The sequence below is a fragment of the Mixophyes fleayi genome, chromosome 10 (genome assembly GCF_038048845.1).
Source record: "Mixophyes fleayi isolate aMixFle1 chromosome 10, aMixFle1.hap1, whole genome shotgun sequence".
Classification (NCBI taxonomy): domain Eukaryota; kingdom Metazoa; phylum Chordata; class Amphibia; order Anura; family Limnodynastidae; genus Mixophyes; species Mixophyes fleayi.
In genome coordinates, this window is record NC_134411.1 from 49,629,209 (window position 1) to 49,639,299 (window position 10,091).

Below are 10,091 nucleotides of genomic sequence, written 5' to 3' on the forward strand. Positions count from 1 at the left end.
CAAACTCCTCATAGATAAGGCCATGGTCGGAAATTGAACTCATGACCCCAGTGCTGTGAGGTAGAAGTCCTAACCACTTAGGCACCGTGCTACCCATACATAGACACCTTAGTTTGATATGTTGCAAAGTCTACAGGACAGAGACCAGTTTGCAGGCTAATAAAAAAAAACTAAAACCTGATCCCTATATTCAGATTGGTATGAATTCAGCATTTGTATAAATGCAAATCAGTTTAGAGAATTATCTTATAATGTATCAGTTTTCTTTTCTTGTACCTATATTTTCCATATGCACAAATAATATTAATGCAGCTCCTGTACTGTAAGAAAATAGCCCCAGCGCTTTAAAATATTAATTTGACAGAAAGAACAAACTATGTTTGTTATTGTTTACATAGTTAGACTGTAAGCTCCAATGGGGCAGGGACTGATGTGAGTGAGTTCTCTGTACAGCGCTGCGAAATTAGTGGCGCTATATAAATAAATGATGATGATGATGATCTCTATAGCGATGATCACAGAAGGTATTTACGGGCCTTTTTAGCAACCACTTTTTTCCTGTAAATCCCTCGAAAAACGAAGTCGCAGATCTAACTGCCCTGCAATTTTTTTATTATTGGTGCATCACAGCAGATATCATAGATATCTGCTTCATTTGCATTTTTTTCAAAATACTTAGCAGTCCCCATAGATGTCTATGGGGCCTGCTATGTACCGTAATTTAGCAAATTTCTAAAAAACTTTTACACATATGGTAATGTACGCCATTTCTGATCGTTTTCAGCACTGTTAAGCTTTGCTCTGAAGAGCAGCGCTTTACAGCGCATGTGCAGCCCTGTCACATGACCCAGGTCCTTCAGTTTAGTACTGTTTGGATGCCTGTGCGCAATCGGCGCATGCGCACAGGAATTGACAGGAGGAAGGAAGGAGCCACCCAGGAGCGCATTATGAAGATGGAGTGGTACGTTTTTTTTTTTCTCCCACAGGAACAGCACTTTATCAAAACTGCTGTTCCTGTATAGGTATTTTCATAAATATGAGAAATAGTTCAATCCTTATCAATGCGATAAGGATTGTAAACTATTTTTCATATTTTGCGGTCCTTATTTAAATATGTCCCTTAGAACTAAGGTGCCATAAAAATGCCAACATCACTCACTCCGCCTCCAACAATTCTCACAGAACCAGAGACTACGCCTATTATGTCGTCATCAGTCACATGAGTTCCTTACTCGTTTCTGTGAAACTGCTCGTCACCTTTGGGGAAGTAGTTAGAGTGTGCACAGGAAAAAAAAAAGCGGTGAGGGTGGAACAACGTTGTGTTGTTATCTGGCCCGTGGGAGAATAAGTAACTTCTGCAAACAGCATACACCGCACTTTAACCTCGACGGTCGGATAGAGCGGCGGCGCATTCGTCGATTTTCTTGCGTTTGTTTGCAGTGTGCGAGTCGGTTACGATGAGGGACACAATGAAGATCTTCATCGGTAACGTGGATGACCGGACCACACAAGAGGAGTTGAGCGAGCTGTTCGAGAAGCACGGCACGGTGGTGAGCTGCGCGGTTATGAAGCATTACGCCTTCGTCCACATGCGGGGAACGGACCGAGCCATGAAGGCCATTGAGGCGCTGAACGGCTGGGAGGTGAACGGGAAGAAAATGGTCGTGGAGCTCTCAAAGCCCAGGCCCCAGAACACGTGGAAGATATTCATCGGCAATGTTGGTTCCGACTGCGAAGTTTCCGAGATTCGCTCCATGTTCGAGGTGTACGGGAGGGTGGTGGAATGCGATGTGGTGAAAGGTAATGATGGAGGGTAGATAGCGATCTTATACTACGAGCGTCATGGTGATCGCGGCTATGAAGTAAGGTAAAATGGCGGCTTCTGTGCCTGAAACAAGATGGAGGCTCTAGGTTCTGTCAGTTGTTTATAAGAGGGGAAATCGTTTCCTCCCTCACGTTTGCTCTATCAGCTTACAGAGCCAACAGGTGTATCCTAGTTATCACAAGTCAGAGCTCGTTTCACCTAAGTTTTTAGAGTGTTTTGCATATATTTAGCCCCTACTCTCTTTTGGGTCGTTTTTTGTCAAAGTCTAGGGTTATTGAAGCTAGGTTAGACAAATGTTTAAAATTGAATTTTTTACAATAATAATTCTTTATAAGCAATTAGTGAGCTGTAGAAATAGGGCTTGTTCTGCAGCTTACTGAGGTACCTGATACGTATAAACTATTAACATTTGATACAATATCAGCTTCTGCAGCGCGTTATAATTACAAATAGTTTAGTATAGTTCGAATGGATTCAATGTTTCTGACCATTGCTCTAAAGTTTATCAGTGCTCCGGGTCTGCACAGGTACCTTGTAAGCAGTTGCTGTACTCCCACCCCCATTTGCTGCAGCTTTTATTCACAATGGAGGTTTTGCTTTGGGTGAATGTTAGGGTGAGACTTGGTACTTCCTATATCTTAGCCTATATCTAATTATAATGATTTTTTTTTTTTAAAAAAAAAATTGAAACCAGAACCCACAAAGTAGTGCTGGAAAACACCTTGGGGAACCAATCATCACTCCTGCTGGTTTACAGATAACTGCAATGCATGTGTAATAGTGGCAAAAATAGTTTAAACTTAATTTTATTTAACATTGTTTACATAAGAAATACATTTGTACATTTACACTAATAAACTGATCATAATCGGGATAAGTTTGTATTATTTGAGTTATCAGTCAGTTATTCTTCAAAATTGAAGTGTTTATATTTAAAAAAACAAAATTATGTAGGTTGCAAACTTTATTTTTTATCCATCTGATTTTTATGTATGTCGGAAAAAATGTCAAAATGAAAGTGCCCTAACAAAAAAGCAAGACTTATCATAAATGTTGACAAATTCATTTTGTATGTTATGCTTTGCCCAAAATTGGGTAAAGATTGTAAAATGAACTTGTTTTGCCAGCCAAACTCCACTTAAGACTATACCATATTTTTAATGTGATTCACAGTAAAATTGTTTAGAATACTATTGCCACTCTAAATATGCTACTATGAGTACCAGTTTATAGCATCTAAATAACTTACTAATTAAATAACATAGCTTTTATATATCTAACATAGTTCGCATTATCTGCAGGCCTACAGTGGTTACAATGCAGTGGTCTAAAGCTTAATCACCTTTTTATATAGGGATAAATGGGTCTAGCTCTGGGTTTGTGTTTCTATCTCGCTATTTGTTGCATCAACATGGTTTCCATGTGCAATGTAATACTCTAGTATTCTCACCTATTATAGAATGTAAGAGATTAATTCAGGTTTCGAGCAATTGCTTTCATTTTTCAATTACATTAGATCAGTGGTTTCCAATCTGTGCGGCGTGGCTCCCTGGGATGCCAGGGCTGGTAGTAAGCAAGGCGGGGGACTACTTGGTAATTATTTTGGCTTAGGAGTGCCTTGAAAAAATTGAGACTCTAAGGGTGCCTTGAACTGAGAACATTTAGGATCCACTGCATTAGATATTTTTCAATCAGGAGAAACAGCCAAGATTAGAACAAATGGTGCGACAGTGTCCTTTTTTATGGCATATTTTAATGCAAGAGTAGTCTTCAATACATGGCCTACAAGTATTTAGTTATACATATGTTTGAAATTAAATTTATCTTTATTGGTGTCAAATGCTTAAAGTTTTATAACTTATTTTTTTTCCTCCCCTTGTATGCTACTTCATCAGACTATGCGTTCGTTCACATGGAGAGAGAAAGTGAAGCTAAGGAAGCCATCGAGAATCTGAATGGCAAAGAGATAAAAGGCAAACGGATTAACGTGGAGATGTCCAATAAAACTCAAAAGCCTCTGAGCAGTAATGGTAACTCTAATAGCAGTCGCTCACGTAGGTCTCATGAATATAGAGAAATACCACAGAGCCGCTCTGAGGCATATAACCGCAGGAGAGCACCTGAAGCAGCCTATGTATCCTATGCACTAAAATCACCATATGAGCGCTATGCAGGAGATCCTGCGCTATATGATGCCTTCGAAAGCAGAGCACGACCACCTTCCCCAATGTACTACTCACGAGACAGAAGTCCGCTGCGGAGGCCACCTCCAATTGCATACTATGATGCAGTGGCATCTAAATACCGTTCTCAGCCATCTGGGTATAGTTCCTTGTCATCTGCCTATGAGGGCCAGCCAGCTTCATCATTCTCTTCTGCCTATGGTAGCCAGTCTTCCACATTGTCTTCTGCATATGGAAGTAGAGCCTCTGCACTTGCGTCTGGTTATGGAAATCAGGCAGGATATGACAACAAGTCATCTACATATGGTACAGAAACACCATCTTCATACGGCTCCCAAACTTCTGCTGTCTATGGGACACAACCATCATCCCTATCTGCCACATATGCTTCACAACTATCCTCAGTGGCGCCATCTTACGCCTCTCAGTCCTCATCCAGTGCTTTTCCATCACATACTGCTACTTCCACCTTTGCGTCGTCATCTGCACTGGGTGGTGCATATCGTCAGCAGCAGAGTTCTGCATATGAGACTTCCCAAATAACAGGCCTTGGATCACAACCTGCTTACTCATCCCTGCCTGCAGCAACAGATGCGCCAATATACGAGCGCACTCGTCTTTCCCCGCCGCGAAGCACTGCTGCCGACGGCTACAAGAAATCGGCAGATGGTTATAAAAGGTATGTAGTACAAAAAAATGAAAGGGCTCCGGCGCACACATAACAATCTAAACGCTTCACAAGATGTGTATGCAGCGTCTATAAAAGGGGTGCCTTATCCCACAAAATTTTATAATGAAGAAATTGAAATACAAAATGCACATAGATTCCCATATAACTAAAACTTTAGTACTTGAAAAAATGTCTTGCAGTTCAAAAAGATTGTTTAAAAATAGTCCTTTAATTTCATATATCTTTAAAGTCAATCGTCAAACAATAAAAGCTTGCATCAAGTCTTGGTATTGTTGTAGTATAATCATAAATTGTGAAACCTGTTTACGTTTCCTGATTAACCTTAAAGATAATACTCAGTCTGAATAGTAGCTAATGTTTCACAATTTATGATTATACGACTCTTAATTTCAAGTCTATTGATGCAAATTTGCTGATTGGTTTTATATACTTTTAATACTGTTATGTATTATTATTATCTTTGACTTATAAGGCGCCACAAAGGGTCCGCAGCGCCGTACATTACATATACAGAAAACAACCAAGACAACATGATACACAAATATATACAAACACAGGTGACAGATTATATCTGACATATAGTGAAAGGGATAGTAGAAATCAGCAAGAAGAAGGCCGAAGATTAATAAAACAAGGAAAACAGGGCTAGCGAAGCAGGCCAAGAGGTACAGAGGGTGAAGGAACAGTAGAAGGAGCACACAAGGAAAGAGGGCCCTGCTCATGAGAGCTAAAAACCAAAAGGGAAGGGGGAGACACATAAAGGGTGGTACTAACTAGGGGAGAGAGCCAGGACAAGGAAGTTAAGAGGAGGACTGATGGACTTGAATAAAGAAATGAGTCTTAAGGGCACGCTTGAAGCCTTTGAGAGTAGATGGAACGTGGAAGATCGTTCCACAGCAGGGGAGCAGCCCGGGCAAAGTCCTGAAGACGAGAGAGGAGGTGATCAGTGAAGTAGTGAGGCAGCGGTCAGAGGCAGAGTGGAGGGGGCGGGTAGGAGTGTAGGTAGAGATGAGATTGGAGATGTAGGGAGGAGAAGATTGACTAAGCTTTAAAGGTGAGGGTGAGGAGTATAAATTTAATTCTGTAGGGTATGGGGAGCCAATGTAGTGACTGTTGGAGGGCGACTGCAGAGATAGAGCGGCGGGAGAGAAAAATGAGGCGGGCAGCAGCATTGAGGATAGACTTAAGAGAGGGTCAAGGCGAGAATCAGGTAGGCCAGAGAGAAGAAGGTTACAGTAGTCAAGGCGAGAGATAATAACGAGTGAACAAGGGTTTTCGTGGCTTCCGTGGTGAGAAAGGGACGTATCTTAGATATATTCCGAAGGTGGAAGTAACAGGATTTTGAGAGGGACAGAATGTGAGGCTTAAATGAGATGGAGGAATCAAGGATGACCCCAAGGCATCGGACTTGGGGGACAGGAACGAGGGTAGTGTTATTAACAGAAATAGAGAGGGGGGAGGTGGGAGAGTCCTGTCAGGGGGGAAGACTATAAGCATATGAAATGATTAAGACTTTTTAAGAAATCTTTTGGAAATGCAAGATAAATTTTCAAGTGTTATTTTTAACATTGTAATTATGAGAATTTATGTATTTATGTGCATTTTACACTTCCATCTTTTAACTATGTAGTTCAACAGTCAATGCAGAGCTTTCTCTGCAGGTATACTCGCTTGACCTGAACATTTTTTTTGCCAACAACATGTAATCGATTCTCATCAGGGTTTGAAAATATTTACGGTAAACGTGCTGCTCCTTTAAAATAAGCAAAATTAAACAATGCAATGCTAAGGAACTTTTAAACAATAAAAGGATTGTTTCGTTTTAAACAAATTACTTTTTATTCCCCTACCACATTTTGCAACATACTCGCCATTGTCCTCTCCAGTTGTGCAGGGCCTACACTTAAGAAACCGGGAGCCCATGTCCAGCTTGTCACCCAAACTTGAAATGGCCTCTCTGCTTCCAGTTTGTACATGGAAGAGGAGAGGCCATTTATCTTTTTCATTTGCTACAGGACTTCTAATATCAGCACTATGACTACATGCTAAGCACTCTGCTATCGTGTGGCTTTCATTATAATGCTGCTGTACTGTGAAAACAGTCATACTCCCTGCTAGGACACTGTAATTTATTTTATTGCTAATAACTTAAGTTTTAATTCAATATTTGCTAATGCTATGGGTTCCAATGATATGGCGGGAATTACAACCTTACTGTTTTTCCTGTTGATCAAACTTTATATATACAGTAAGGCACTAAAATAAAAATAAGTTGGTTCATAGAAAAGCTTCTAGCAACACTAACAAATATCATTGTCAGAATGAAAGATATCTGAGAAAGATGTAATCGCCGGAGAGCATTTTCTTTTGCCTGCAATGGCTGATAATAGAAAAAACAATAGTTTTCATTTTTCTGCACGGCATATGTAAATAAAATGTCAAACATTTCAAGTTTTTTTCAGTCCAGTGTATAAGAACTTTTAAAAGGTAGCTCTTGTATACAAGATGCACTCTTTCAGGTTGAGTGGACCTTGATCTAGGTGAGCTTAAAAGCTTGTTTGGTTTTTCTCTTCGTAACTTTCCTTCCAGAAAGTAGCAGAACTGGGTATGTCTCGTGTTGGAACATATCATCCAAATAATCCTGAGCCGATGGATCCATATTAAGTTAGTGAAAGGCAACCTGCTACACTTCTGGGATGGGGCATCAAACCTTAAAATGACCCGTATATTACTCTTAATCTCCGCAATAAGTTAAACCCATACGTTTAATCAAAGAAAGATACCTATCTGTAATAACGTATCAGCCAACATTTTAAATAAGTGTTACAAGCTATATAAAAAAAAAATGAATCTGACAATATATCAGAAAGGGGCTGGGCTCGACTCCACGGGTGTAGGGTCACCTGTTGCCCACTGCTGGTCGAAGTAGACATGTTAAATAGCATAATGAGAGGGCTCCACTTTTTGTTTTCACAGTTTTATAAACTCATGAAATGAGAATTCAAAACAGGACGAGTCAATGGTGCCACTTCCAACCACTGCGGTCTGAAATGATAACACTGCATCTTAGAAGGCAGCATTCCCTATTTCTCATGTTTTCAGGCACTAATAGTATAGTAGATTATCTAAGTAGTAACACATGTTAAATAAAGCATCACTAAAAATGCTTGTTTCCATGCATTTTTATCCTTTTGCTTGAACAAGCCCTGGCTATATATCAGGGGTAAATTCCTTTGTTCATGTCTACCCAGCATGCTACGAAGGAACACAGTATAGATATAGATATTTAATAAAAAAAAGTTCCCTCCCAGCTAATGGAATAAAACTAAATGCTATTTAAAGTGCCAATTCAGGTGTAAATTGGCACAATTTGCACCCTTGTAAAAATATCTTAAAACAGGCTATTTTGACTTGATAAACCCAGAAAATATCTTTAATAGTCAGTTGAGTTATTGTGTGGCATAAGCATGCAAATGGGTGCTTGAGTAGAGCCATTGATGTTCAACTTGCAGTCAGCTTTTTCAAACTTATTTTTTGTATATTTAGGAAAGCGTGCACATACTGCTCTTGAATCCTTTATTTTATGCACCATTCCGCTCATCTTTAATATTTTTAAGGTATAGGTTTGACTCGTGTCTCAGTATGGTTTTCATTGCCTTTATCTTAAAACTTTCCCCTCAAATTAAAGCTTCCTTTTGTGTCTCGACAGCAGGCTTGCTTCTGACCGCCGTTTCTCTGAATTATCCGATTATCGCCGTTTAACACAGGAGTCACAGGATCCCTTCCGCCGATCGCCGCCCAAATCTCAGCTGGACTACCGCCGTACACCTGAATTGCATTCAGATTACTCTCAATATTCTTCTTACAGTGATTATACAAGAGCAGCACAAATATCTGGCTATTCGCGCCGTTTGTAACAGTGTTGCTTGGTGATTGGAAATGATGTATGTTGGTTGAGAATAAGCATTTTCTGTGTGAATTAACATGGATAAGGCAGGTTTTTTTAATGGTCTTTTTTTTTCTTTAATTTTTTGTTTTTGTTTTAACATACTCTTGCTTAATTTTTCTCCTGTTTGTGTGCATACCTCTTCCCCAAAATAAAAATGCATGTCAAGAATTCATTGTTGATATACCCTGCACAGCGTTAGCCCATACAAAAACAAGAAGTATTTGTACATCATTTCTCCAACCCCACCCTTCAGCAGGAAGTAATTTGGTTTGTTTTCCTATATGATGCACCAGCACTAACATGTAGGTTAGAGTGTACACATGCACTAGGTCACATAGGCAAATGGAGATTGTTTTATAAGATACTGGCTGAATGCAGACAGCATTGCTCTCTCATATTACATTTGAGCTGTGTTCAGCAGATTGGTAAACTGCTCATACTATATGTAGAATTGAAATAATGATCCACTATGGAGATGTACACACCAAACATTGTAAACAAGCATTGGCTGCAACAAAATACAGAACAATGTATTTTTTACTTTTCAAAGCAGTGGTTGCTACAGCAAAGAGACAGGAGCCCAATTATTGTGGGTTTATGTTGTAATATTTACAAATTAAAGATTTTTTTTTTAGATGCAATTAAGATCTACATATTTTACTGCTTTCATTTATTTTCAATGCTACATGTCGCTTTTGAACATGCTTGCAGCTGCATTTTCTGTAAATCTTCATGACCCTTTTTAAGCAGATTAAAGCAATTACACTTTTAATCAATTAAACTTTCCAAATGTTTTGTTGAATCCACCTTTTATTGAATTCTAGTGTGTGTATTTACATTTTATCACCACAGTGAGAGCAGGAGCAAGGCAAAAATTAATTCTGTACCTTGCAGAACTCCCACCTGCCTTTCAAAGGTTAATTTAATAGTTCAGGGGAACATGTACATTAGTCTGACTACACTGTCAGAAGTGGATATCTGATTTATTCATATGGTTTACAGTACATAATTGCTTGGTTTTTTTGGGGTTTTTTTTTGCACTGTGATACCGTTCCTGCACTTAATGTATTTCTTCTTATTGCCAGCTAATTTTGGCAGTTTGTCTAGGTAAATATGTGAATTTACAAATTTCCAGGTGTGATCTATGTAGTGAGTGCTAGATGGAATCCTCAGCCCGGATGATCTATTTTGGCTTATTCCCTTTTTTATTTTTTCCCTGTATCATTAATATCAAATATAGGGGGGTATTCAATTGTTAGCCGCATTAAAAAAAAATTCCCGTGGGTTTTTGACGGCAATATCGACCGTTTTGAGTTAGCGCAGCGGGAAAACTTGTGCAATTCAATTGAAAAAGAGGAAATACTGCCCCCGCACGTTAAAAATTGTGTTTGCGAGATTTTAGGGGCAAAAAAAAGGTTTTGCATACATTAGATCGCATTACAC

General features: G+C 39.3%; 1 protein-coding gene across 2 annotated transcripts; it reads left to right on the forward strand.

Moving 5' to 3' along the window:
• Positions 1-1,207: 1,207 nt before the first annotated feature.
• Positions 1,208-9,443, forward strand: RBM14 (RNA binding motif protein 14). 2 transcript variants are annotated; one of them, XM_075188734.1, is made up of 3 exons: positions 1,208-1,800; positions 3,721-4,687; positions 8,412-9,443. In XM_075188734.1, the coding sequence occupies exons 1-3, from the start codon at positions 1,458-1,460 to the stop codon at positions 8,614-8,616; spliced, it is 1,515 nt and encodes a 504-aa protein (XP_075044835.1). In that variant the 5' UTR covers positions 1,208-1,457; the 3' UTR covers positions 8,617-9,443. The 2 variants fall into 2 exon arrangements, with proteins under 2 accessions (XP_075044835.1, XP_075044834.1); XM_075188733.1 differs by having other exon boundaries at positions 1,209-1,800; positions 8,409-9,443.
• Positions 9,444-10,091: the final 648 nt, after the last annotated feature.

What these genes read in the sequence shown, in the direction of transcription:
- RBM14 (XM_075188733.1), top strand. Translation starts at nt 1,458, where the DNA reads ATGAGGGACACAATGAAGATCTTCATCGGTAACGTGGATGACCGGACC. An exon ending in GGAATGCGATGTGGTGAAAG is followed by an intron (nt 1,801 to 3,720) that starts GTAATGATGGAG and finishes CTACTTCATCAG; the next exon opens with ACTATGCGTTCGTTCACATG. An exon ending in TCGGCAGATGGTTATAAAAG is followed by an intron (nt 4,688 to 8,408) that starts GTATGTAGTACA and finishes GTGTCTCGACAG; the next exon opens with CAGGCTTGCTTCTGACCGCC.